Source organism: Chionomys nivalis, chromosome 3 (assembly GCF_950005125.1).
Source record: "Chionomys nivalis chromosome 3, mChiNiv1.1, whole genome shotgun sequence".
NCBI classification, from domain to species: Eukaryota; Metazoa; Chordata; class Mammalia; order Rodentia; family Cricetidae; genus Chionomys; species Chionomys nivalis.
In genome coordinates this window covers 59,389,917-59,417,608 of record NC_080088.1, presented here as the reverse complement: position 1 = coordinate 59,417,608, position 27,692 = coordinate 59,389,917, and the positions used below count along the sequence as shown (strand labels likewise).

Sequence of the window (27,692 nt, the reverse complement as noted above, 5' to 3'; positions counted from 1 at the left end):
GCGGCGGCGGCGAGCGGGCGAGAAGGGAGGAGCGGCGCGAGCGGCCGGAGCGGCGCAGGGCCCGAGGCGTGCATGGCGCTCCCGGAGCCGGGCTCCCGCGGGCCCCTCGGGAGCGCCCCGGGGGCGCCGCGGCTCTTTGGCCGGCTCCTGTCGGCTGGCTGCTGTTGAGCCGCAGCCCACCATCGCTGGATGCCGTGGTCTCCGGGAGAAGCCCGCCTGCGTTGGGGCAGAACGGCGGCGGCGCTGCGCCGGATTCCGCCCTCTGCGTAGAGGTTCTGCGCCCGGCCACGGTGGGCCCGCCGCCGGCAGCGAGGAACCGGAGGCTTGCGGAGCCAGCGACTCAGCCCTCGGGACCGGAGGGTGCGGGCCAGCCTGCTGGGTCTGGGGGACAGAAAGAGGCGAGAGGGGAAGGGCCGCACCGCAGGAGCCGGTCCTCGCCCCCGCCCCCTGCGCGGACGCGTCGGAGGCTCGGCTCGCCTTTCGTGGGGGCCACGCTCCCACTCGCGCCGCCGGAGGTGGGGGATGCGGGTGACGGCCCCCCCGGGCTCCAGGACCCTCCTCCCCAGGGCTCGGGAGCTCTTGCTCCGCCCGCCGCCCCCTCCCCCGTCCTCTCCACCCCCCCATCCCACCTCCCCACCCCTCGTAAGAAAATAATGCTGGCAGGAGCCTGCACCTCCCAGTCGCTCCCAGTGCGCTGCGAGCAAAGGGCACCCGCTGAGTCTCCGTGCCGGGACCCCTACCGAGCCGCCCGCGCCGCCACTTCGCCTGGAGAACCGCTGCGCTCCGCTTAAGCAGAAGCGGCAAGCGCCGCGCCCGGGAACTGCCAGCTTTGGAGAGGCACCGCCCGCAAGGACATCTCTCCGTCCCGCCTGATCCGCAACTCTCGGCCCTCGTCGAGCTCGACGCGAGCCAGGAGTCCGGACGTCCCTGCGCGCCACGCCGCAGCAGCCGGAGCTGTCCCCGCTGCCCCCGCTCGGAGCCAACTCCATCTCGGACCTGGGACTCTAGACTCTGATTCGCAGCTACTTCTCACCTCGGGGCTGCGCTGTCTCCCCGCTAGCCTTCCCGTTGTCCTCCACCGCTCAGGACGGGGGTGCCACGATGTCCCGCTGCTGCTCAAGGCCCCGGGCCGCCCTCGACGTGTGACCCTAGTCTAGTCCCCCTGCTTGGCCCTCCGCCCTCTCCTTGGAGACCCCCGGCCCGGCCCCCGGGGGAAGAAGAAGACGACGACGAGGCCGAGGGGGGGATGTCCGGCTCCAAAAGCGTGAGCCCCCCGGGCTACGCTGCACAGACAGCGGCGTCGCCGACGCCCCGGGGAGGCCCGGAGCATCGCGCCGCGTGGGGAGAAGCCGATTCCCGCGCCAATGGCTACCCCCACGCCCCCGGGGGTTCTGGCCGCGGCTCTACCAAGAGATCTGGGGGAGCAGTAACCCCACAGCAACAGCAACGCCTGGCCAGCCGTTGGCGTGGCGACGACGACGACGACCCTCCACTAAGCGGTGATGACCCTCTGGCCGGGGGTTTCGGCTTCAGCTTCCGTTCCAAGTCCGCCTGGCAGGAGCGCGGTGGCGACGACGGCGGTCGCGGCAGCCGGCGGCAGCGGCGGGGCGCGGCTGGAGGGGGCAGCACCCGGGCGCCCCCTGCGGGCGGCAGCGGCGGTTCGGCGGCAGCCGCGGCGGCCGCAGGTGGGACAGAGGTGCGCCCCCGCTCGGTGGAGCTGGGCCTGGAGGAACGTCGTGGGAAAGGCCGCAAGGAGGATGAGCTGGAGCCTGGCACTGGCACCGTCGAGGATGGAGATGGGTCTGGGGATGGCGGCAGTTCAGTGGGGTCAGGCTCCGGGACCGGCGCGGTGCTGTCGCTGGGCGCCTGCTGTCTGGCCTTATTGCAGATCTTCCGCTCTAAGAAGTTCCCGTCGGACAAACTAGAGCGACTGTACCAGCGCTACTTCTTCCGCCTGAACCAGAGCAGCCTCACCATGCTCATGGCCGTGCTGGTGCTTGTGTGCCTGGTCATGCTGGCCTTCCACGCAGCGCGGCCCCCACTCCAGCTACCCTACCTGGTGGTGCTGGCAGCTGCTGTCGGCGTGATCCTTATCATGGCCGTGCTCTGCAACCGTGCAGCCTTCCACCAGGACCACATGGGCCTGGCCTGCTATGCACTCATTGCGGTAGTGCTGGCCGTCCAGGTAGTGGGCCTGTTGCTGCCACAGCCACGCAGTGCCTCCGAGGGCATATGGTGGACCGTGTTCTTCATCTATACCATCTACACGCTGCTGCCTGTGCGCATGAGGGCTGCGGTGCTCAGCGGGGTGCTTCTGTCGGCCCTCCACCTGGCCATCTCTCTGCGTACCAACGCCCAGGACCAGTTTCTGCTGAAGCAGGTAGGAACTCACCTGGCCACACTGGGTTGAGAGGTGGGCAGTCCTCAGCCTGATTTTAACGTAAAGGGATCCAGTCCATATCAGTTAAGAGTGGTAAAAGTGACCAGAGAAACAAGGCTTCAAAGTCTATGTGACTTCCAGGCCTAGCTTCTCTATCCACTAAGGACTACTTTTGTATGACTTGTAATGTTTTCGGTCTGGTAGTGGGCATACTTCAGACTAGGCACAACTGCCAGTTCAAGTGAGGATGGAGGGTTTGAGAAAATCACAGTCTCTGGTCCTGTATAACAAAAATGGCCGGGCCTTCTAAAAGCCAACGCCTCCTGAGCACCACTGTGGGTTTATTAGCTAGTCCTGGGTACACAGTTGTGGAAGAGAGACCCTGGGCACCCCTTGCCCAGCCTTAAGGAGGAGTCTGTAACCCGGCCCCCTGAGACTCATGGAAGGTGGAGAGATCTTGAAGGAGGATTGATAAGTTTGTTTCTTTGCCCAAAGGGCCCCAAACCCAAAACCTGCCTTTTGCAAAAGTGAGAAAGAGCTGCAGAGATGTGTGCTGACTGTCCGCTTTCTGCCTTTGCTGAACGTCCTTATCCCTTCTAATGGACACTCCTATCCATTAGACACTCCTATTGCTCTGGTGGGAACTTTATATTCCTAATGGGACTTGTTAGGCAAACCTAGAATTGTGGACTGAATAGGACTTAGGACTCTTGGTGAGACACTCTCCCTGGTATCCACACGGTGTTCTCAGTCCCAGTCTATGAGCCCTGCTGGGTCTGCTTGTTCGCATGTTGCTCGGTTGGAGAGTCAAGTGGGGTGTCGCAGCAGGTGAGTGTCTTGACTTTAGGACGCCACTGCACACCCCGCCCCATCTCTTGACATCTACCTCGTTACATAGAGCCTCTTAGTAGCATTCTCTTGTTGCTGCTGTCCTGCTTCTCCACACTTACTTCCTCCTTTTTCCCAGACTTTGAGCCTGTTGAATACTGGGATGCTCGCCTGTGCTCTCTGGATGCATGCTTATCCTCAAGGAATGCCAATCATATGGAGTCTGGCTAACCCTTCAGGGCACTGGGAAGCAACCTCCCTGGGTCTCAAGTTTCTCTTGTAGAGAATGAGAGGGTTGACTGTGCCCCTTCCACTCTCAGTATCCTCAGTGTGGAGCCCCTTCCACTCCCAGCAAACTCGGTGCGGAGCCCCTTCCACTCCCAGCATCCTCAGTGCAGAGCCTCTCCTCCTGCAAGAATCTTCTCTCAGGGCCACTCTGGACTCTCTCCCCGTTGTTTAGTTAGCATGGGACCCAGAGGCACATTGAAGTGCTTGTTAATCTCTGGCACTCATTGATTTTGAACCCTGTCCAGCATAACCGCCTTGGATTCCTGGGGTATCCAACTCTATTTCTCCTTTCCTCTTTCCCCTTCCCCCAGAATACTTAGTAGTGATTTAGTAACTTTTTGCCAGCTTGGTTGGAGTCCACTGATTGGGGCCAGGTCAAGTTGGTGATGGTAGCTTTTCCAGTGTGGCATCAGAAAAGGGGGGGGGGTATGTGTGTAGAGATCGGCTTTGAACTTGTGAGAGATCCTCTGAGCCGTGGTTATTGTTTGGAAAGGTTACTATCGTTGCTATGTGTCAGCGTAGGGGGAGTACAGCTTCTCTTTGGAAGGAAGGACACTTGGTTCGAGTGTGGCCGTGGAGGTTCCAGGATAGCTCAAGGTATTCACAGCACCAGACTTGGGAACTTGAAGTCTGCCAATGATCTGAAGCAGACCTGATAATAGGCTGTCTTAGGAGATGGAGATAAAATCAGGGAAAGAGGCCCCAGCCCTAGTGTGCTTGCAGCTTCCTCCTAGTGCCCGCAACTGGTGCAACCTTGTCTGCTAGGTGGGCTCTCCCTTGCGGTTCCTCAGGCTAACTCATCTTTCTCCCTCCCTCCCCGCTCCACCTAGCCACACTCTAGGTTTCTTTTCCCATTGTGGTCTTTACACTTTTTCCTTGGCTGCAAGGTTTTGGTTAGGTTTATACTTAACTCTTTTTGATCTGCTCTAAGTCTAGCTGGGGTTGTTAGGAATAGGCCAAGGCAGGGGAACAGGAACATTCTTTCTATTTGACCTCTGAGAAAGCGGTATCTTTTTGGCCTTTGTACTTGATTTACCCTTCAGATTATGCCTGATCTACAATGTATCTTCTTGAGGAGAAGCTGGCTGGGTGTTGGGGAAACAGTAGAGGGACAGGACAGCCCGGCATTTACTTCTACCTCTGATTACTTTCCAGCAGCAGGTGTTTGAGGGTGACTCAGGTTTGATGTTAGTTTTTTCCCCCTAATAAAGACATGTACCTGGGACAGGTAGTGACAGTGAACCTGTTCTAGCATTTGAGCTTTGACCGTCTTGATCACACAGCAGGCTGACAGTAAATTATGTGAATATTTATTCATTTCTGCCATGCTGCCCTCTGCCCTCTTAGAGCCTCATGGGGTCTTGGCGCGATCTTGTCTGTGCATTATTTTCTGCCTAGCCCCTTTGATACGCGGGTTCTGTCCTTGGCTCTAGGCGGAGAAGCTGTGCTTGGTTTCTTACTATGTTGGTCTTCACTCAGGTGACAGCTGAGACCCCAGGTGGAAGGCCTCTTGGTTGCGCTCAATGTGTCTTTCTTCCAGTTCTTTGTCTCTAGCTCCTAGAGACCCGCCACCCTCCTCCTCTGCCCTTCTTCTCTCCCCACCTGCTCCTTTCCTCTCACTTTTTTTTCCTACCCCATCCACTCCAGCACCCCTGTCGCTCTCTGCCCACCTAGCCCTTCCTTGGCCTTTTAGCTCGTTCTGCTTTCCTCCCTTTTTTCCTCATTCCTGGCCTCCCAGGCGCTCCTGTGCTCCTGACTTGCTGTCATCCCTTCGTCCCCTCACTGGGGTACAGTAAGAGCGTCATAGGTTGGTTTTTTTCCTCCTCTTCTGCCTGTTAGCGGTCCCTCTGCTACACCCATACCATAAATAACACTCGAGCATCTGCCAAACACATTCCTCACTTGTGTTAATAGGCTGCAATGATGCCGGAGCCTGTTACCACGGCAACCTCATTTTTGTTTGACTGTATCCCACTCTGCTACATAAAGCCTCTCTGTGCACTCACACACAAACAAGCATGCTCCCACAACTATTACCCATGCTTGTCTGTCAAAGAATATTTTGGAGACAATGTCCTTGGGACCTGTGGGGGTGAAGTGTTCATTTGAGTCTGAAAAGATAGTCGATACCTTAGGAGGCGATATGGATGGAAAAGCGCTTTGGGAAGTAGGAACACTGTTCAGATGTGAGGTGTTTTATTACGTAGCCACATGTGGCTCCTGGGGAGAAGATTCTAATCTTGCCTGTGTCTCGGGGAGCTTGCCGTGTGGATGCCCATCCTCATTGAACTCTATCTTCCTTTAGCTCCTCGCCCTTACCCTCTCCAGTCTCACTGGGGGAAGCTTAGCTTGGTGGCTTCTTGCTTTTCTTCTTTTGTGCCTGCTTGAACCCACAACTGTCACCAGTTCTTCCAGCCATCCGAGTGGCACAGGCACTGTGTGGGAGATGTTCTGTGACTGAGCGTGTGTGAATGTCTGCCTCAAGGAAGTAAGGGGTGGGCGAGGATATAGGTCAGCAATGGAGTCCCATGACCGCCCAGGGACAAACGTGCGTGCGTGCGTGCGTGTGTGTGTGTGTGTGTGTGTGTCTGTCTGTCTGTCAGTCTGTCTAGTGCTGGGGTGGCCGGAAAGCCTTTCAGAGGAGATCCTTGCAGCGCTGACCTTGTTTTGGGCTAGGTTCCCAGGGTTCTTGCCTTTCTCATTATTCTAATGATAACAAATTATCATTATTGACCTGAGCTCCTGGAGGGGGGGCTGGGCTTGAGCGATCTCCTCCCTGTCCTCCCTGGTGTGCCCCCCCCCCCCGTGCTCCTGCAGCCCATGTGCTCCACAGCACTGGAACACCTGCTGGGAAGCTGCCTCCTCCTCTGGAACATGGCCCAGAGGCCTTCTGATGGGTCACCGTGGCCTCCCGAAGTATGCCGCCGGGTCATGTGGAGCAGGCCTCTGGATTGGGGGCCGGGGTCCTTTGCTAGGTCTTAGGGGATCAGTAACCTGAGAGGGAGAAGCCTGTTAGTGAGAATTCAGCTGAGGGTCAGAATGTGCTGCTGTGATATTTACAGGGATGCTCACAGTTCACAGTTCAGTCTGAGTTGACCTGCAAGTAAGATCAGGTCTTTGTGCTGAGGAACAGCTCACTTGCGCCCCTGCAGAGGACAGACAACCTCTTCCCAACCTCACAAGTTGTCCCGTGTAGACAGGCCCTGGCCGTCAGTCCCTGTGTCAAAGCTGACAGCTAGCAGGAGAATAGGGCTGTGGCCCAGGCTTGGATCAGGCCACCTCCTCTCCTGAGAGATGTGAATGGACCTGCCACTAGGGTCCAGCCAAATGTGGCAGTAGGGGTGGGTCAGGGAGCCCCAGGAAGGGGTCTCCCTGGGCTATTCCAGCTTCCAGCTGGGTGACTTCTAGTCCACAAGGTACCACAATAGCGCCTTAGGTAATTTCTTTCATTTTGTGGCAGGCCCAGCTTGTGATCGTTTACTTTTCAGGAGTGTTGGGAATGGAAAGTTTGCTCAGGGAACTTCACCCTTCTTTTCCCACAAATCCCTAGGGTATAGTTATATAAGTGATGATCTAGTATGTTCTTCTCTCATCCGTGCTTATCAGATTTGGGGAGGCTGGCTTACGGAGAGCAGGACAAGCATTCATTTCCTTTCCCAAATGCAAAACTTAATGGAGCAAATTGGAAAGGCAAAGTTTTATACACACACACTTTCCCCTTCTCAAGACCTTTGTAAAATGGGAGAAGCTCTTGACAGCGCTGTGAACAAAATCTGGGCATTTCTAGTTAACAGATAGCAAGTCCATCTTTGGTGTGGCTGTGGGAAAGGCAGGTAGGAATCTTGGCTTTGTTTATAGGAGATCCTGTTCACAGGAAGGTTGAGACCTTGTCTGAAGCATGGTGTTTAATTCTTAGTTAGAGGAAGGTGACCAGTTTGGTGAGAGGACTGACGACCTTGAATCCTAAGGGGACAATTGACGGAGTGAAGGCTAGCGCGGAGGAGAAATGAACGAGGCCAGCTGTGGCTGCTGAGATTGCTGGCTGCTGTTTACAGGAGGGACTTAGTGTTCGTTGTTCCCAAGGACAGGCTGTAGGACAAATGGCTGAAAAATAATGGACTGATTTTAGCTCCAGACCTTTCTGGCCACTGGGGTTGCAGTGACAAACCAGATACTCTCTTGTCAGTGGAGTGTACAGTGGAGTCTAGAAGGCTCTCCTATAGTGGGAAGTGCTTGCCTGGGGTCGATTCTCCCATTGAGTCCCAGACTCATCAGTATCCTCTGGGAAGTTTTGGGGAAATGCAGAGTCCCAGGTGCTGCTAGAAAATGCAGCTTCCAAGGGTCTGGGGTGGAGGCCAGAAATAGTCTGTTTCTATTGATTGATTGATCGATTGGTGCTAAGGAGCAAATACAGGGCCTTGGGCATGTTAATGGGGACTCTACTCAGTCAGTCTCCCAGCCTGGACTTACTATTATTATTTGGATCTAGTGTTCCAAGCTCTCCTGGTAGGTAGTCCGAATGTGCAAGCCAAGTGGAGCTCTCTCTGGTTGCTCAGCCCTAGGGTTCTGTGGCTCAGTGGGCAGTGCAGCGTCGCTGGCTCCTAGAGTCCTCCGTGGTCTCTCATCACACTCTCTCAATGTATCATTTCATTTCTATCATTATAACAAGAGACCTTGGGAGTTAGCTCACTTTGGTCGAGGGTTGTGTTACAGCTTAATGGGTAGCAGACGCAGGAACCTGTGTGGAACCACATGCTCACATCTTCAACCAGGAGCAGAGAAAGCTGGACGGGGCTTGGGCCGGGAATATAAACTGGGTAAAAGCAGCCCACGTCTTAATCTTGCAGGTGGAGGCAGAGAGACTCAGAAGTTAAAGGTCATCCTCAACTATGAGGTAAATTTGAGGCCAGCCTGGGGTACAGAGACCCTGGCTGGAAAAATAAGACAAAACAAAGCAACAACAACAACAACAACAACAAAAACCCTCTTGTAAAAACTATTCGGAGTTGCACAGGAGATAACTCACACCCCTGGTGACCTTAGGAACCCCTGCAAGGGGCTCACTTCTTAAAGCTTCTACCACCTCCCACAAGTCTCACCCTGGGGAGCAACGCTTTAATCACTGTGGATCCTTAGGGGCATCCACAAACCATGCACCGATCACAGTGCGTGACCTCTGTTGGAAGCAGTTGCATCCTGCATTGGAGCAGAGGGTGTCCAGGTGGGGCTGGTGAGTGTGTGCTGATTCAGGGATGCAGGTCTGGAAGGTGATTGGATAGTGGTAGCAGTGTACCAGCACGAGGGATGCCAGGCTCCGAACTCTTCTTCTCCACTCATCCAACTGTTCTGGTCCCTCCTTCCTGCTGGAGGCAGAGCCATCTGTAGCCACGGTGATGGGATGGGAGTGGTAGAAGAATGGGGGGACTAGGTTTGCCTCAGGGTTTGCTCCTTTGTTTCTCTGATGAATGGAAAGCACCAGAGAAGAAGGACAGAGGAGAGGAAGGGATTAGGGAATTAGGAGGTGGTTTGAAGGAGGGAGGTAGGGTTTAGGGAAAGGCAATAAGAGATTGGCCCTGTTGGTCTGGGGAGAGGAAGGACATGAGTGGGGGCAGGGTTGCCTCTCGGAACAATGGGACATAGTCACAGAGGAGGGGGAGACAAACAAAACATAAGGGCTTTGTTCTCTCGGCCAGCCTCGTGTGTCAGCATGAAATGCACCCCCCTTGCTCTGGGGGTTTACACACTGCTGCTCCAGCGCTGAGGCCTCCTGACATCACCGTCGCCTTCTTCCTAGGGCTCCCTAGGCATCGGGCATTGTCCCTGAGCTCAGGGCAGTCTAGCCACACCTTCAGAGGGGTCCTGGGGGCTCCGGGCCTCCTGTCTACCAGCTCTCCGACCGTAGTAGGTGCTCGGCGATGGTCTGAATGAACAAATGAAATGAATGAATGGGTGGCGGGGTGGGTGGATGTCTGCATGCCGACTCCAGGCTTTGCTGAAGTGCTAGACCGACACCTCCACAGAAGGAAGCCAGCCGCTCCGCTTGGAAGCCTATTTTGGTGGGTTGTAATCCTAAACTCCGAGTAGGGCTTCCAAAACCCTCCTGCAGCAATTTTAAAACGCGTGCCTTAGAAACGGGGCTGCCGCCTGGCACTGCTGATACTACACAGCTTCGCAGATTGGGAAATCATCACACAGCCATCCTCTCAGCTTTGTCAATTCACAACCGGCTGTCGCTGGTGCCTCCCATGACCCTGGCGCTGGGTCAGGCTCAAGGGCCATGATTTGGTTTACTTGGTTCCTGGCTCTCCCGGGACGACCTTTAGACCAGAGCCCCACATTAAGCGTAGTCCCGAGAGCGACGTTAACTAACATTTCATAAATACACTTACAGGCCGTGTCAAATAAGTTTGGGAAGCACGGTCAGCCTTCTGCGCCTATAGTTCTGCATCTGTCGATCCAACCGCGGCAGACTTGGAAATAGTTGAGTCTGCACCAAACATGCAGGCTTCATTTTCTTGTCACTGTTCCCTAATAATAACTTCACACGGCATTTCCATTGCATTAGGTGACACAAGGAACCCAGAGATGGCTTAATGCATGGGCGGATGTGTGGGTTATATGTAAATCACACACGATCTTATATAAGGGCTTGAACACCTGCAGATCTTGGTGTTTGCAGTGGGCCCTGGAACCAGTCCCCCAGAGACCTTGAGGGACATTTGTACTGGGTTGAACAGAATTCCCAGGTTTGAAAACTTTTAATATATTAATATCTATGAAAAGTTGCCGAGAAGGGGATATCGCATGAAGCTTTTATTAGATGTAGCTGACCCCAGTCAAGTTTTTTCGGGGGACACTAGTGTTGGGTGGAACATACTTCAGCCCTCTCAGGACCTGCTCTTCCCTCCAGTCCCCTGCCTCTGGGATAGACCTACCACGAACAGCATGTTGAGGCATGTCTCGAGGCTCGGACTTGGCAGCTTGCCTCCCTTAGAAGGAGATTGCCCAGGCTGCACTGGCTGGCTGCCTACCTTCAAGTCTCATTTTCCATCTGGGTCAGAAATCCTATATAAAATAAAATGACGGGGCTGGACCAGGCTAGAGAGATGTCCCCTTTATCTAGCGTTGGCTTCTTGTCGGGGTTGTCTGCTGGCATTAGGCTAAGAGCAGTTGGGCTTCTGCGTGATAATGCTTGGGAAGGCCTGGGCTCTATTAAATGTGTTTCTGGAACTCTTGCTTCAGGCACTGAGTGTGTAGCTGCCCAGGGAGAAGGAGTCATGGCCATTCCAGATCATCCTTCCCCTAATTGTGTCTTTGTCCTCTCCTCTCCCCACTCTCCAAACCTAAGCAATGCACAGGTCCTGAGTCTACGCCACCCTGGGAGCTGGCTAAAGCACCCTATGCGGAGAGTAATTATTTTATTTATTTTAGTTATTTTGTCTCTTTTGTCTTCACCTTGAATGCAATAGATAACCCAGGCTGGCCTCGAACTTGAGCTGATCATTCTAAATCTCCGCCTTCTAAATTCTGGGATTATAAATCTGCATATCATGTCCAGCTGTAGAACTTCATTAATCTCTTCTTATCTCAAGACTTTTTGAAAAATTATTATTATTATTATTTACACACACACACAGAGGCTTTCTCGTGTAGCCCTGCCTGTCCTGTTACTCTCACTATTGTGCATGCAAGTGTAAGTGGGGATGCCAAGTGCACAGCCAGAGCACACGTGCAGAGGTCAGAGGACAGCTTTGGGAGCAGGTTCTCTCCTTCCACCGTGGGTTTGGGGATCCAGCTCAGGCCTTCGAGCTTCCATAACAAGCACTTGTAATTGCTGAACCATCTTGTAGACCCTACCTCATTTCATCTTAATATTAACCCAGAGAGGAAGAGCTTCCCATCCCCCATCAGCCACTGCAGAAACTGGTGTATGAGCAACCTGCTAACTTCCTGCAAGGTCACGAAGCAGTGTAGCAGATGGCCTGACTGATAGCTCTTGGACATGTATGTGCCTTTGGTTTCTGCCTGCTGGACTTTTAGCTCCTAGCCTCTGAAGACCATGGACTTTGGGGCCTACTGGGAGGGCAGGCCTGAAGTACCCTGACCATTGGAGGATGTTCCTTCCTTGCCCTGGGGATGGGGTAGTCTCGTTTGGGGCTTGAGTTCTTCCAGTTTCCCAGAGTTCTCTAGGAGAGTGAAGCGCTAAAGCTGTTCAGGTGATGAATGCCTTCTTCCTGCTCTTCCTCCTTGTTGCTTTCTTCCTTCCCGGGTGTAATCTGCCACCCCCTTTTATTACGTCTGGGGTCACCTCCCAGGCAAACTACCTATATTCAAATTCTCACCTTGGGATCCTTTTGTTAGAGGGAATCCAAGCAATGGGTAAGCCTGACTTTACCCCAGTTTGGTTGGAAACACTAGGAAGCAGGAGGCTGTGTGCTGGGGGCAGAATCGCATCAGGTGCAGAACTGGGTGGCAGACGGTACAGCCGTGGGCTTGCCTTTGGCTCCCCACTCCCGTTCAGTGGCGTGTTTGTTAGTGATAGATTGCTGGCATGACTAGGGGAAGGAGGTGAAATTTAAAATAATGTTTTTAGGGAGACATGTATTTGTTTAGTTGTTACTTAAACATTTTTAGCTTTATATACCCTGTGTGGCTAACCTGACCTTTTTTCAAATTACTGTTTCTGTTACAAGATGGCAGGCAATAAACCTATTTCCTCAAAAACATTTTTTTCTTTTTTAAAGAAATGAGAAGAATAAAGAATAAAGAAATTTAGGTGTTTTTGTTTGTTCTGCTCTAATGTGGATCTGACAGAAATCCATGCTGACCCTAGGGCCTGCTGGCCAGGCAGTGACATGATGTAGCCGGTGGCTAACTCTGTAGTCGGTTTCCTCTTGGCGTCTGCTGGGACCTTGCCCGTTGAGAGGTGGAGCCTCTGGTATATTCTGCGCGCTGAACGCCCAGCCCACTCCCTCTGATGACTCTGTCCAGGCGGGCCCCACAAGCAGCTAACATTCAGTGTGTTGCTTACTCACTGACGGGCACCCGTGTGTCTCAGCAGAGGACATGTGCCCAAAGGACTGAGATGTGGCACTTGTTAGGGAGGGCTTGGCATCAAATAATGGGACACCGAGGTCAAGCTCTTTAGAGGGCACCCATGCCTTCCTGTGTGGTCTCTTGTCTGTTTGGTCACATAGGCCTAAGGTGAGCAGGGGTCAAGGTGAGGGATTTCCTGTCTGCTTACACTTTTGGGTTGTCTACAGGGCTCTGAAAATAGATACTCATACCCACCCAGCCTGTTTTTATTATAAACTCCAGGGATGAAGCAAGGTATCCCCAGGGTTGAGATGTGGTTTAGACAGTGGCTCCAGTCATCCCAGAGGGCTCAACTACGTCTCCTTGGAACTAGCATTTCACAGGTGTCTGCTTCTCCCGGCAGCCCAGGGGCGTTGACAGCCCTGGTTGAGTGCCACAGCTCTGGGGAGTCATCATGTTTTTCTTCCCCGGTGACACTACCGTCCTCATGGCCTGTGACCCTGCAAGTTAGTGTGTGTGAGTGTGCTCTGGACAGAGGTGTCACATGATACCCTGAGGTTTGGCGGGGGATAGAGGCTCAGAGGCAAAGTGACCCCATTGAGGCTACACTGCCAGTCCTTTTGCTTAGGCCCTGCACACATCCAGATTTTGTACACGAAGTCAGAACTGTTCACAGCTGGGTCCAGTTGTCCCCTGTGGTGCTTCTGAAGCTGTAGATGGCACAGCTGCACCCAGGCAGTTGCCTCAGCTCGGTGCTGGAATGCATGGCTTTCGCTTTTTATTCGTAATGTCTTCCTCCCCTCCTGGTGTCGGGTGCAGATGGGCACTAAATGAGGTGTCATTTCCTGCGCCTGCCTTCTGCCCTTCACCTTTGGGGAGCTTCTAATGGTTTTATGGGTGTGAGGAGAGACTGGGGTCTGGGAGGAAAGTCAGACATAATGCTGGGATCGCTTAGCTCTGGGGTGAGGCTACCTCGGAGCTAGTCTTCTGTTAGCTTAAGTTGAGACGTGAGAGGGAAGCGAGGCTGTCACAGGTACCTCAGGACTGCCTCCTGGTACAGCCCTGGGGCCAAGCATGGAGCTTCTGAGGAGGAGCTTGCTTTCTTTTCTTTCTTTCTTTCTTTCTTTCTTTCTTTCTTTCTTTCTTTCTTTCTTTCTTTCTTATTTATTATGTATACAATATTCTGTCTGTGTGTATGTCTGCAGGCAAGAAGAGGGCACAAGACCTCATTACAGATGGTTGTGAGCCACCATGTGGTTTCTGGGAATCGAACTCAGAACCTTTGGAAGAGCAGGCAATGCTCTTAACCACTGAGCCATCTCTCCAGCCTAGGAGTAGCTTTCTTATAGCTACACAGTTCAGTGCTCACTAAGGAAGCACTTGGAGGATGTCTTTAAAACCCAGATCCCAAAGCCACCACTGCCCTATAAAGTGTCCTTGATGTCCCAAAGGATGATCTGCGCAAGCCCATCCCTGCATCAGTTGGTCTTCTCAGGAAGACTAGAAGGAAAACAAGTCTGGTCCGCGCCTCACCACCCCCCCCCCCACCACACACACATAGGGTTTTTCTGTGTAACCTTGAACTCTGTAGACCAGGCTGGCCTCAAACTCACAGAGATCCGCCTGCTTCTGTCTCCTGATTTCTGTGATTAAAGGCGTGCACCACCATCGCCCAGCAGGAAAATGAGTCTTTAAAAGTTAATATTTTTATTAATTCCTTGAGGATTTCATCAGTGTATTTTGACCACATTTATTCCCCCACCCCCAGCTCCTTCCTTACCCATCCTCTCCACCCTCGCCGCTCTGCTCGCCCAAGTTTGACGTTTTGTGTTTTTTTCTGTTGTTGTTGTTGTTGTCTCCCACCCCCTACTCCACCTCCCATCAGGTCTAGTTTGTGTAACCCAACAACTCTTGGGAGTACAGTCTACTCTGGAGTGGGGTCACATGGGAGTGACTCCTGCCGGGGAGCGCATGCCCAAGGTTTGATTGCCACATTTTCTTTTGGAGATGGGAAAGTTGTGTGTTCCCTGAACTTGCCCTAGTCCCTAGTCCTCCTCTGGCCAAGTCTCTTTCCTGTAAGCATTTCACCATGCTGCGTGGATGGGAGCCACTGGGCTCCTGGCTGGCCCCGAGTAGACAGTGTCAGCTGGGAAGTGCCTCTGCTGACACCTCAGCCCAGAGGGCTGCAGACTGGATAGAGCACATCTGGGCATCCGGGAGTGTGGAGCAGGCCTGTCCCTACAGAGTCTGGACTGGGACAGAGCACATCTGGGCATCCGGGAGTGTGGAGCAGGCCTGTCCCTACAGAGTCTGGACTGGGATAGAGCACATCTGGGCATCCAGGAGTGTGGAGCAGGCCTGTCCCTGCAGAGCCTGGACTGGGATAGAGCACATCTGGGCATCTGGAAGTGTGCAGTAGGCCTGTCCCTGCAACATCTGGATTGGGATAGAGGAGATCTGGGAACTTGGAGTAGGCCTGTCCCTGCAACATCTGGACTATGAACTAAGTTAGAAGCATCGTCTTTTTCTTTGCAACAGTTATGCTGCTTTGTCCTTTTATTTATTTTTTTTAAGTTTTTTTTTGAGATTATAATTACTTCACTTCTCCTTTCCTCTTCTGCCACCTAAACCCGCTCATATATCCCTCTTTGCTCTCTTTCAAATTTATGATCTCTTTTTTTCCCATTAGTTCTTGTCACATGCATTTATGTATATACTTACAAATATGTAAATACAGCCTGCCCAGTCTGTATAGTGTTACTCATATGTGTGTTTTCAGAGCTGACCATTTGGTATTGGACAACCAATTGGTATGCTCTTCCCTGAGGAAGACTGTTTTTCCTGTTCTCAACATTCCTTAGTTTCCTTGTGTAGGATTGGGGCCTGTGAGCTTTCCCCCTGTCAAGTTTGCCTTTGAAATATAATTCTGTGCTAGGGCAGTCCAGAGCCTCATGCAGGCAAGGCAAGTGCTCTTCCACAGGGTTACATCCCGAGCCCTACTTTGTTGTTCTCTCTCTCTCTCTCTCTCTCTCTCTCTCTCTCTCTCTCTCTCTCTCTCTCTCTCTCTCTCTCTCCTTTCTGCTTAGATAGTTCTTTGCTTTGATACACACATGTTCACTGTATGTGACTGGTCTTCTGGCCCCCACTTGTCCAGCCCTTAGGAAGGGGGCAGAAAGTTCCACTCCCAGGAGCCCAGGAGTTCTGGCTTTGACAGAGAGGGCCCCTTCCCTGGACCCCAGCTATCTTCTCACCTACCCGCCTGCACCAATATGAGCAGGGATCACTACATAAGTTCCGAAAGGATTTGTTCTTTTCATTGCATTCCCATGGAATAGCCATCGCCAAAGCACATTGCAAACTTCCTTATAGTTTATCAGCATGTGTGATCATTTAAGTGTTTGCTTGCATTTCACTGTAAGTGCCTGGGGCTGAGGTTTAGACTAGCTGAGTGGGTTAACCTCAAAGAATCCACCAAGAGGGAGAGGAGGCGCATCTACAAGTTTCCGTCTAATCCTAGGGTCCAGTGATGCCGTGAGCATTGGTGTTCATAAAATTGTTTTCAGTGCTGGGGCTAAAACCCAGAGCTTCCTGCATACACAGCCCGGCTCTGTCACTAAAGCTCCCTGCAGCCTGGCATCGGCGTTTTGTAAAGCTCTTGGGGAATTCTAACACGCCCCAAGATTGAAGACTTGAGCCCCGCGCCTCCCCTGTCAGCAGAGGGGTCACGTAGATGACACGGGAGTCTACTTTATGGCGATATTGAAAAGCAAGTTGTTTATATCACAAGGGTTTATTGTGGTGATTCAGTAAAGACCGATGGCCACTAAAGATGACTGCAGGCATGTAACAGGGAGGAAAACTTGCTTGGGGGTTGGAGTATAAAATGTTGCCAGGCAAGGCTGAGGTTTGCTTGGTTTATGTTGCTCTTCTCACCAGCAATTAACCCCAAATGCGGCTGGATAAAGGGCCGAGTCCAGTGCTGTGATATCTGCAAGAACATTTTAGAAAAATGAACTGAGTGAGTCTCAGCTGAGCAGGAAATTTCCTCCCTTGGCTTTCTGGAAGTCCAAGTCTTTTAGCTGCTGACAAATTCCCGGTGGTTGAGAGCAGCTCTTCCCTTCTCTCTTCCTTGTACAAACACCTCGGCCTCACCCTCCTTGGCCATGTTCGTTGGTTTCTAGATCGCTCCCGTGGTAGCCTAGCAGTCTCTGTAGCAGATGCTCATGGAACATTCATCCGATGCAGGGGCGGCTTTACTGAGGGTCACAAGGCACAAGTCCAGCACGGCTTCTTTTTCTTCTACTTTACAGATCATGGAAAATAAGGGATTGCGTGCTTTTGCCTCCCATATGTATGCGTGGCAAAGACCTAGAAAGTAAAAGCAGGTGACAGGGTGGGGGTGGAGAGGACGGGGACGACGACAGGGTGTGCACCTTGAGAGCCACCCTTCCTGTCTAGTCTAAGGCTAGCTCTTTCCTGCCCCCTTTGTGCTGGAACAAGAAGGATGGGACCATCTGTTGGAGCCTCTGTGCCCTGGAGCACAGTGCTGGGAAGCCCTTAGCATATTGCCTCGGCTTGAGGATTGTCCAGGGCAAGGGCTGGTCCTCCAGGTCAGTGCTCCACCAACGGTCACATGTGGACTGCCATGTCATCCTTTGGGAAAGGGTTATCCCAGGAGAGTTAATTTTGGATAATTTTTGGAAGTGGAATATTCCTTTAGCATTGGCGATGATGGCCTAGAAAAGTCAATTAGTCACCGTCTGACGTCCTCCTGAGGGGGTGTTGCCGCCCTGTGCCTGTCCCACCTGCCATCGTTGGGGTTCCTGTTGACTTTTCCTTCACACATTCAGGGGATTCCACAGCCTGTTAGTACTCCAACTAGGCTGAGGAGAAGCGATGTGAACTCACCTTGGATCCTAGGGTGTCTAGGGAGCCATGGGAGTCAGTGGGGTGAAGGCCAACCCCATCAGAGAGATGGGCCCTGCTGTGTTCCCCAGGCTGCTCTGGAGCTCCTGGGCTCAGCTCCTTCTACCCTCCTGAGTAGTTGGGCCTTGAAGAGCATGCCCTGCTTCTATAAGGCTCCTGAGGATTCGCGCATGCTCCAGGATTGAGATCTGGAGTCCCAAGCCCTCCTCCTCTGCAGCAGAGACATCATGTGGATGACAGCATCTGAGGCCTCCTTCAGTCTTTGTGCCCTGTGTGTTTGCTCTGTCTCTTTTCTCGAAGTTCAAGGAAGTCTCCTCTAACCGGAGATCTAAAGGGCAGTCCTGATTTCTCTATCATTACTTAGTTAGTTTTTGAGATGGGGTTTTCCTCTGTCTTATGAAGCATGATTAATAAAAACTTAGAGGCAGATATTGGGGTTCAACCTGAAGGACCTGAAAAGCAAAGCAGCCAGCCACTGGCTCTTATCTTGACCTCAGTCCAAAATGGTGATCCTGCCTCTAGGAATCTCAAATGAGACTGTGTCTGAGAGCTGTCTCCTCCCCCCACCTTATATTCCTTTCTAGCTCTAGGATTAAAGACATGCATTGCCCAGTTTCTATGGCAATTAGTGTGGCTACTAGGATTAAAGGTGTGTGTTACCACTGCCTGGTCTGTAAGGCTGACCAGTGGGGCTGTTTTACTCTCTGTAAAACAAAGCTTATTTATTAAAATACAAGTGAAACGCCTCTACATTTCCCCTTTTTGTCTAAAATAAAAAGACTATAACATAATAAAATTATATATAATAAATATAATAATTATATACAATATATACAGGCAATAAATACATCAACAATGTCTAGTCCATTTGCATTTGACATTTTCAGAGAAAATACTCCACCTCTATTCTATCTTGGTGAGTCCAAATTTTGTACCTAATTTACTTTCTACCACAACTTCTATTATATCCAAACCTATCTTTTGATGTCTCTCAACCTTATATACTTTACATTGCTTTAGTGAAATTTTTTTCTCAGTCTCGTAAACAGGGAAGACTACAACTGTCTAGTCAACAACTACCTCAGAGACCCAAGAAAGAAATAATAATAACTGAATAAGCAGGAAGTGCAAGCAGGCGACTTCCAAAATATGTGAGTAATGACAGAAAGATCTGGCTGCCTGGACAGTCACCCAAAGTTCCTCTGCAACATTGGGCGTCCATCTTCTGCCTACAAGCCTAGCATATCTGACAGACTTTTCTATCCTGCCTATCTAACTGGGACAGCATACTGTCAGCAGCCGAGCATTGTCTTGTCCAGTGGCTTACTTTTGCCACAGTCCTACAGGTGTGTACCACCCCGCCCAAGCTGCCTGATTTCTCTTAAGGAAACTAAAAGATGGAGACGGCCCCCTTCTGCAACCCCAGGAGAGAGCAGAGGGTATTTGTGTGTCTGCTGCGGGTAGTCAGTGGAGATTGCTGAGGAAGAGGTGCCCCCTGATGTGTCTGCTGCACAGCTAGACCCTGGAATAAAATGAGGCACCCTTTCTCCAGGGTATGCTGCTACTCCTGAGGCTGCTGGGACCTCACTCCCCAACTCAGATGGTAGCAAGGCAGGTGATCTGGGTCCTGGATAGGGTGAGGCAGAGCGTAGAAACCTTTCTGGAAGCCAGGCAGCCTGGGCTGGATACCCAAGTGGGGTGTATGTGGCCCTCACACTAGGATTTGTTCTTCCTTCCTTGCACCAGCTTGGGACTGAGCTATTAGAGAGTCTTAGTCAAAGGCATCCCTGTGTATGTGTACTCTGACTTCCAGGCTCCTGGCAGAAAAAACCTTTGGGAAGATGCTTAATGGGTAAGGGAGGAGGATGGGACAGATATATCCCTGAGAGGAGCTTTCTTGGCTTTCTGTTGTGGGGAGAGGAAGAATTTGTGATGCTCGAAGCGGGTGAGGGTGTAACAGTGTTCCAGGTACATTGGTGAGACAATGAGGTCACAGGGACTCTGGATTAATGCTGTTAGCATGGGAATGGGGTCCAGTTCTGCCCACATCACTGTCCCAGGTTCCAGAACCGCAGCCATATGCATTCTTGCTCATCATGTCTATGGTATGTCCTTACAGAAACACAAATTAGACCAGGCAGTTGATGCTGCCCTTTTCTCAGAGAAGAACATTTTACAGATAAGGAAATTGGAACAAGTGACACAGTGGGTCTCCAGTGTCACATTCTAAACTGGTGCCTCAGTGCTTCCCAAACCCATTCATACCAGGACTCTTGGGAAGTCTGTTTAAAAATTCCATTCCTCAGTGTATTAGTCAGGGTTATCTAGAGTAACAGAACTTACATAATGAATCCTCTCCCCCCTCTGTCCCCCCTCTCCCCCCTCTCTCCCCTCTCTCTTGCCTCTCTTCTCTCTTCTCTCTCTCTCTCTCTCTCTCTCTCTCTCTCTGTGTGTGTGTGTGTGTGTGTGTGTGTGTGTGTGTAGAGGGCGAGAGAAAGAGAGAGAGGGAGGGAGGGAGGGAGGGAGGGAGGGAGGGAGGGAGGAGAGAGGGGGGAGGGTGTTTATTAGAATGACAGGAGGTTGTGGTCCTCTAATCCAGTAACAACTGTCTATGAATGGAAGGTCCAAGTATCCAGTAGTTGCATAGAAACTGAATGGCTGAGCTAGACTTCTTGTAGACGCTGGAACCTTGAAGAAGTAGACTCTAATGCCAATGAAGGAATGGACTTGCTGGCAAGAGCAAGCAGGCAGAAAGGGGGGGGGACAGATGGATGAATGGATAGATAGACAGACAGAGAGACAGACAGACAGAGAGATAGCTTTCTCTTTATTTTTTGCCCTTTATCTAGGTTCCCCCTTCCTTGGTCTGGGAAGCAGAGCTAGTGCTTAACATACACCATGTACACCAGGAATGGCAGGACATGTCTGTAATTCCAGCACTTGAGGGTTGAAGGATCAGAAGTTCAAGTCACTCTGGGGTACTTGAGACCATGTCTCAAAATCAAAAGTCCCTCCCTAGAGGCGTTGGTTTCTGTATGGTTTTCAGCCATGTGAATTCCAGCCAGAGGCAGACTTAGCAGGCAGAATGAGGTGGGTATAGTTTGTGGTGGGAACTTCTGCAGAGCTTCTGCCTTACAATCCTCAGGGGACAGAGCTGGGGGACAGTTCTGTGTGTCAACTTGACACAAGCTAGGGTCATCAGAGGAAGGAGCTTCTGCGGAGGAAATACCTCCTTGAGAGCCAACTGTAAGGCATTTTCTCACTTAGTGATCAATGGGGGAGGACCCAGCCCATGGTGAGAGGTTCGGTTCCTAGACTGGTGATCCTGGGTTCTATAGAAGAAGGTGGGCTGAGCAAGCCAAGAGGAGCAAGACCGTAAGCAGCTCCCCTCCATGGCCTCTGCATCAGCTCCTGCCTGCAGATTCCTGCCCTGCTTAAGTTCCTGTCCTGACTTCCTTCAGCGATGAACAGTGATATTGGAAGTAGAAGTCAAATAAACCCTGTCCTCCCTGGGTTTCTTTGGTCATGGTGCTTCCTCACAGCGACAGTAACCCTAACTATGACAGCCTCCTTCGTGCGAGCAGGGGCTCTCTTTTCATTCAGTCATTAGACACACAGACATTCAATCTCCGAGCTTTTCCTCCCCGAGGAACCATGATCCTCTGAGGCCACCCCTAATGACACACCCCAGCCGTGGGTCCTTCCACCTGGTCACTCACTCAGGAGCAGAGGACTATACTCATGGATGTGGCAGTCACTTACCCTGACAGATACTATCTCAGTCAGTGTATTCTGAGGCCTCCTTTCCATAGGCCTCACTGCCTGCGGCTCTCCCCACACTGGTGGTCTTTGGACCTATCAAGCTTTTTCCTTGGCCACCAGCTCACAAATAATGACATGGAAACATATTATTAATTTTGAAAGTTCGGTCGATAGCATAGGCTTGTTCCTAACTAGCTTTTATAACTTAACCCATTTATATTCATCTACATTTTGCCATTCTCGTGGTTGTTACCTCTCCTCTTGCACATCCTGCTTGTTCTGCGTCTCCTGGTGTCTCCACCTTTCTCCTTCCCAGAGTGCTCTCTGTCCTCCAAAGTACAGCCTATGCTCTTTCTGCTGAGCTACTGGCCATTCATCTCTTTGTTAAATCAATCAAAAGGCGCCTTGGCAAAGACATGTCTTTACAGTGTAAGCAAATACTCTGCAACATTTGGGAGGTTTTGCTATCCTTCAACACAGGCACATTCCCGTTAATGAAGTTTCAAAAAGAGGCACGTCTGGGTGAAGCGGGCATCTGACCGTTCCTCCTCCACGAGCCCCTCCTCCCCATTAGAGACCATCCACGGGCTGACTAGAGGCCTCTCTGGATCTCAGAATGGGACACCGCTCTCGGGGCTGACATCAGCTGCAGTCACCCCTGATTCAGTCGGGCCTGACCCAGCCCTCTCCCCAGTTCACATAGGCCCAGGGTAGTCATGGTCATAGCTAACAAATTGGTCCCACTCCTAGAGTTTATGCTGGTTACTTGGTTGCTTGGAACCAGAATAAGGACAAGGCCAGGGATGGGGAAAAGCACCTATAGCCCAGGACCTATGCTCTCCTCACTCAGGTTTTCAGAGGGAATGTAGGGTCCCCCCCCAACCATTCAGACACACAGGCAGTTGAGATAAACAGTGAGCACCCTGCTGTGTAGGTGGATTTCAAACTCCCTGCCACCAAGGGGACACTGAGGCTAGGCCCTTGGAAGTCCCCACCCCAACACTCTGCTCCCACTGTCCGTCATGCCCCGTGCTGCACACGGCTCTCCCCTGGCGCCTTGGCAAAGACATGTCTTTACATGACCGTTACTCCCCGACTTCTGGAAGGCAAACACTGAGGCCCAGAAAGCACAGGCACTAACCTCAAGGAATACCCTGCAGACCTGACGGATGCAGTAGTGACCAGGACAGAATCCCAGCAAAAAAATAAATAAATAAAACACACACACAAAAAAAAGGTAAAAACCAAAGGAATGAGATATCCACTGTGTCAGACAAGCCCCGAGAAGTATAGCTTCCAGGTTGGCAGATGGCTTGCAATAGCTTTAGAGGTCATGGGTGTGATGCCAGGAAGCCAGAAGCCTTTTCCCAGATGCGTCTCATTCTAAAACTTAAGGTGGGTGTGCCTGTATCATCAAAGGACAACAAAACCTCCCACAGACCACAGACCACTAGAGGCTTCAGTGTGGGAGAGCCGTGGGCTCTGAGCCCTGTGCGAAGGAGGCCTCAGAGTACAGCGGCTGAGACAGTATCTGCTAGGGGGTGAGCGACTGCCACATTCGTGAGTGTAGTCCCCTGCTTCTGAGTGTGCCACCAGGTGGGCAGGGCCCATGGCTGGGGAGTTTGGCTGTGCTAATATCCAGAGTGTTCCTCTGGCTAAGAGAACCTGTGGGACTGAACCCATGGCTGGCTCGATGGTTAGAGGCCTGCTGGGAAGTGGCCTGCCAGCTTCCTACCTGGTCATAACCTTGTGTGCCTCAGGCTGGCCCTTTCTTTCCCCAGCCCTGTTAGCCTAACTCTGCAAGATCCCCTCCTGCCTGCCTCATCTAGCTGTCTGGGGAGGGGCTAAACCAGCACCGGAAAGTACAGCAACCCCTGGCACTGGCCGATGGAGGCAGTCTCAAGATGGACCTTTTTTCTTTTTGGCTAAATTAACATTTGGCATTTCAGGGTGCTGGCCCCACGCCCGGCCGCTCTGGCCTTCTGCCTGTCAGCTCCTTTGAGGCTATTTTTGCCATTCATTTATTTATTAACTATTATTGCTCCCCGGGACAGATGGGCACACACTGACATTCTTGTGCAAACACATGCATGCCCACCCCTTCTTATCCTGGAGCTCATTGGAAGAGCAAGCCTGTGCCCACTGGGACAAAGGACCAAAAGGATAGACATTGGGACTCAGGTGGTGAAGGTGACAGGAAGTAGCATCTCCCTAGAAATGGCCCTGCCCCTCCTGTGTGAGAGGATCATGTATTCTAACTTAGACCATCTTTCCAGAAGCGAACTGAGAGAACACAAGGACCTCCCCATAGGCTATTGGGGAACACCCCTGTCCTTGTGGAGACCCCAAGACATTCTTTTATGCCTGGTCCCACTGCTCTTGTCTTCTGAAGGAAGACCACTTGGCTAGTGCCTGTTCCCAGTGTGGGGACAGCACTGATTTCTGCCGGTGAGATGCATGTCCCTCAGCCTCAAGCACGAGGGCTCGGAAGACACATGCCTGAGCAGAGAGTAGCATGTGTAGTGTGTGCCTGCTGACAGACAGACAGGTCCCAGGATGAACTTTAAGTCCTGCCTGTGCAGAACACGAGGCATGTACATGGGAGAGTGGTCCGGACATTTGGGCTTCTCAGCTCCTTGTCTCAGTACAGCCCGTCTTCTCTGGGGCTGGGGCCTCTCATGCCCCTTCCACATTGCCCAGTCCTGGTATTCTCAGAGGCCAGCATAGAACAGGGGAGTGAAATGTGAGGACCTTCTGGGATGGATACCTGAGGTCTTCCCTGGGTCTTGGCCTGTGTGTGTGAGAAACGGGAATGATTCTTGCTGCTATTTCCAAGACCATTAGGGGCTGCTGCAGATACTGCCCATGGCACATGGTGGCCAATCTGATGCCTGGGGTGGCTCTTCATTCTCTCCCTACACCCCCACAGCTGTAAGTTTGCCCTTTTCTTCTTGAAGAATATGCCATCTGCTGTCCTGGTCCCCAGAGATCCTGTTCTGTCTCAGGAAGGCTTTGTACTCCTGGGGCTGGATACTACCGCAGAGGGACTATTGTCTGCTGGGTGCTGTCCTATGGGACCTTTGCCTTGAAACTCAATTCTAGTCCTTTCTGAAACGGTGTCAAGAAATACTGAATGTGGGGGCTTGTCCTTCACAGTAATTGTGAGCCTAGAGATGGCAGGGGACTGTAACCCCCATCCCCATCAAATGAGAAGCTCCTGTGGGTGACCACCATGGTCCTCCTATGAGACTAGGAGGTCCTGAGGGTGGGCAGGGACCAAATTGACCCCCCACCACTTTAACTGAAGACTGAGAACACATTTCCCTTCTCCTTGAGAAGGTGGAACCGAGAGTAGCATCTCCCAGTTGCTTCCTCCACTTCCTGCCCCAACCCCCAGAGGTAATGTGGGGATGGTTTTACCATTGAGGATCAAGACCTCATAAATTTAGGGTTGTGTTCAGGCACACTCCCATGTGTGCCTGTGTGTGAGGATGAGCCAGAGGGGTGGTGTGGTTTGGGGGTAGACAATGGAAGAGGGGTGGCTGCTGTCTCTTGGTGGCCTTAAATCTGAGGCCTGAGCCTCTGCTCCGTCTACCTTACTATGTGATGATAGTCTCGGGTGTCTCCAATAACTGGCTTGCCCCTCACTTACAGGCAAGAAAGTATTAACTTGTGTCTGAAGTCAACCTGACATTTTTTTTCGCAAGGACCATGGTGACACAAGGCCCCACACTCTGTGAATCTAGATGATTCGTGTAAGAATCTCTGGGTTCCCACGATCCTGTGATAGCCTGGAGCCTCCATCTCCGCAACTTGAAAAAGAAACATGAATTTGTGTGTGGTGCCCCACCTGAGGGAATGGCATAATTCTTAGGAAATTCTGGAGCGTCTAAGATTTCTGTCCACATGAGCCATGGTGCTATTAAAGGGAGGTCAAGCCTGCTGCTGGGGACCTGGCCCAGAAGACTGGATCACCTTGTAGCCTGAGGAGAGGTGAATCTAACAGGAGGTCATTTTGGCAGGGACTTGGGAGGGTTTTGCAACTCCCCATGGGTCTTGAGTTAACATTCCTGCCTTCCCCCGCAGGTAGGACTTGGTGACAGGTACTTAGGATTTCTATTTGGACATCTCTGGGCTTATTGTCCCTCTCCACCACCTACCTGTATGTAGGTGCTTACTTGGACAAATGATCCTACTTTGGAACTGTTGCTGTCCACCACACAGAGCTGTTGCGAGAATTATAGTGTACCAACCTGTGTATAATGCTCCAGCCTTCCCTGTGGCCCCTGGAAACCACACAGACAGATGTACACAGAAGCCCAGCCCCTCCTTTAGCCACCGTGCCCACCCTCAGTTCTCCAGAAGCCTGTAGTTTCACTTTTGGCTGCTTTTTCTGTTCATCCATATCTAGACTCAGCTTCGGTGCTGGTTTGCCGAAGAAGGGAGGAAAACACCGGTTGAAGCAGTAGCTGGGCAGAGCCCTTGGAGGGCCTCTCTCTCTGCTCGGGAGGGAGCTGGCAGTCCCCGTGCCCACAAGGTCTCTTGCTTCCACTGAAGACCGCATTATTATGAGCTAATGTCTGTGCTGTCCCTGGAGTGGCCAGGGAGGAAGCATCAGGTAATGTGATTATTACAACAGCAGCAACAATAACAACAACAACAACAACAACACGAATTCACCAGCAAGCACACATGGTTATAGAGACGGTTGTGAGTGGAGGGGCTGGCCCTAGGCCAGGGCTGTGGCAAGTACCCCAGGGATGGTGGTAAGCTGTTGAAGGCAGCGAGCTGCAAACTTTTCCAGCTCAGCTCCCTCTCCCACGGTCCTCTCCCACTAAATCAAAAGCCCATAGAGCAAACCAGCAAATCCTTTCCACAGCGGCCAAGCGGTGGAAGTGGTGCTCATCTGGAGCTGGGCAGAGCTGGCCTTGGAAATTGAGACCGTGAGCTCCGTCCTTTCCCTGTGCCCCTCCTCACTGCCCTTCACATCCCCATATGTCTTTGGGTGGTGACTTGAGCCAGGGAGTAGGGAGCACTTGACTTGTGAAAGCGCTTCCTGGATGGCTCAGTCTGGTGGCTTAGTGGGCCACACCTACACCCTCGGACAAGGTGTCATGATGACAGAATGTCTGAACTGCCTGGGCCCGGCATAAAGGCGAATGTAGGGTGATATGGTTATTGTAGGGCATGGACCGAGGACCATCTGAGTTTGCATCCTGGTGCTGTCAAATTATAACTGAGCTTGGGCAAGTTAGGTCATCTTTCTGGGTCTCGGCTTTCTCACCAGGAAGTGGAGCTAATAAAAGGGACCTGCCTCGTGCTGTTGTTCAACATGTTTATAATAAACGTTGAAGCACAAGGCCTGCCCTTAGAGGGTTCTCTCTTTTATAGTTATTACTTCAGTAGCAAAAGGATCTCCACTGACTCCTGTCCCTGGTGCCTGTTACCTGTGGATTGTGACCCCCAGAAAAGACGCTGAGGTTCTAACCCACAGCGCCTGTGACCGTGTTTGTTTGCTTTGCAAATGACCGTGTTGAGATGAAGTGGTAGGATTGACCCTAATAAATAGTGGAGTTTTTATACAAAGTCAGGATTTGGAGACAGAATGGGAAGAGGACCTGACGACAAAATGAGACTCTGCCAGCAGGGGAACATCTGGGGCCCTCATGGCCCTGCATGAGTGGGAGGGACCCAATTCTCCCTTGTGGCACTTAGGAGGAAGTGACTCTGTCACCCTCTGGTTTGGGCTTCTGGCCTCCGTTTGTGCCTCCCCTCTTGTGGTGTTTTGAGTGATGAGTGTTTGGCCCATCCACACCGCCACAGCCACTTGCTGAGCAGGCTAGGAGATGGGCCATTCACAGAGCTCGGGGTGTAGACTACTCTCCCCCAAACCTTTCTGCCTCATTTTCTTCCTGAACTCCCCAGATCAGTCCTGCATGAAGTAGAGAGAATGGAGACTGAGTGGACAGTACTAAGGCCCTGGAGAGGACAGGTCACTGTGGTCTGTCTCCTAGAGCCTCAGCTCGGATCCCTGAGCGTGACATGGTCTGTCTGTCTTGGGGTGTGTCTGTTCGCGGATGTGAGGGTGGATAGAGTGTGTCCCTTATTAAGTTGCTGTGGCCTCGTGACCATGACTCATAAACTTACCATCACGCTGTGCTGGACAGACGAGACCTGTCTGTCCCCAGGGTGAGTGATGCAGCTCTCAACACAGCAGCCAGCAGCGCCCGAGGCCCTCCACAGCGCACCTTGGCAGCCCGCCCCAGCCGGCTCCCTCCAAGGAACTGGTTGTCCAGTATTTTGGTTTTTTGAGAGAACAGCTATGCTGTGCCTCTGTTGGGGACACAGCGATGAGGAAGGTGCAGACCTCGCTCACAAGAAACTTGCTGTTTGTGCAAGGGGTTGGGGTGTCTGCGACAAGTGCAGAGATCACTCTTAGTTCAAGGGCTCTGAGGGAAGGGACGGCAGAGGC

The 27,692-nt window shown here is 52.1% G+C and overlaps 1 protein-coding gene across 1 annotated transcript in view; it reads left to right on the top strand.

The window, feature by feature from the left end:
• Positions 1-23: 23 nt before the first annotated feature.
• The window catches only part of Adcy5 (adenylate cyclase 5), a 145,217-nt gene continuing 117,548 nt past the window's right edge, over positions 24-27,692 (top strand). The window contains exon 1 of the mRNA XM_057764262.1: positions 24-2,380. Coding sequence (XP_057620245.1) covers positions 1,247-2,380 — 1,134 coding nt within the window. The 5' untranslated portion in view covers positions 24-1,246. The remainder of the gene's footprint in view (positions 2,381-27,692) is intronic.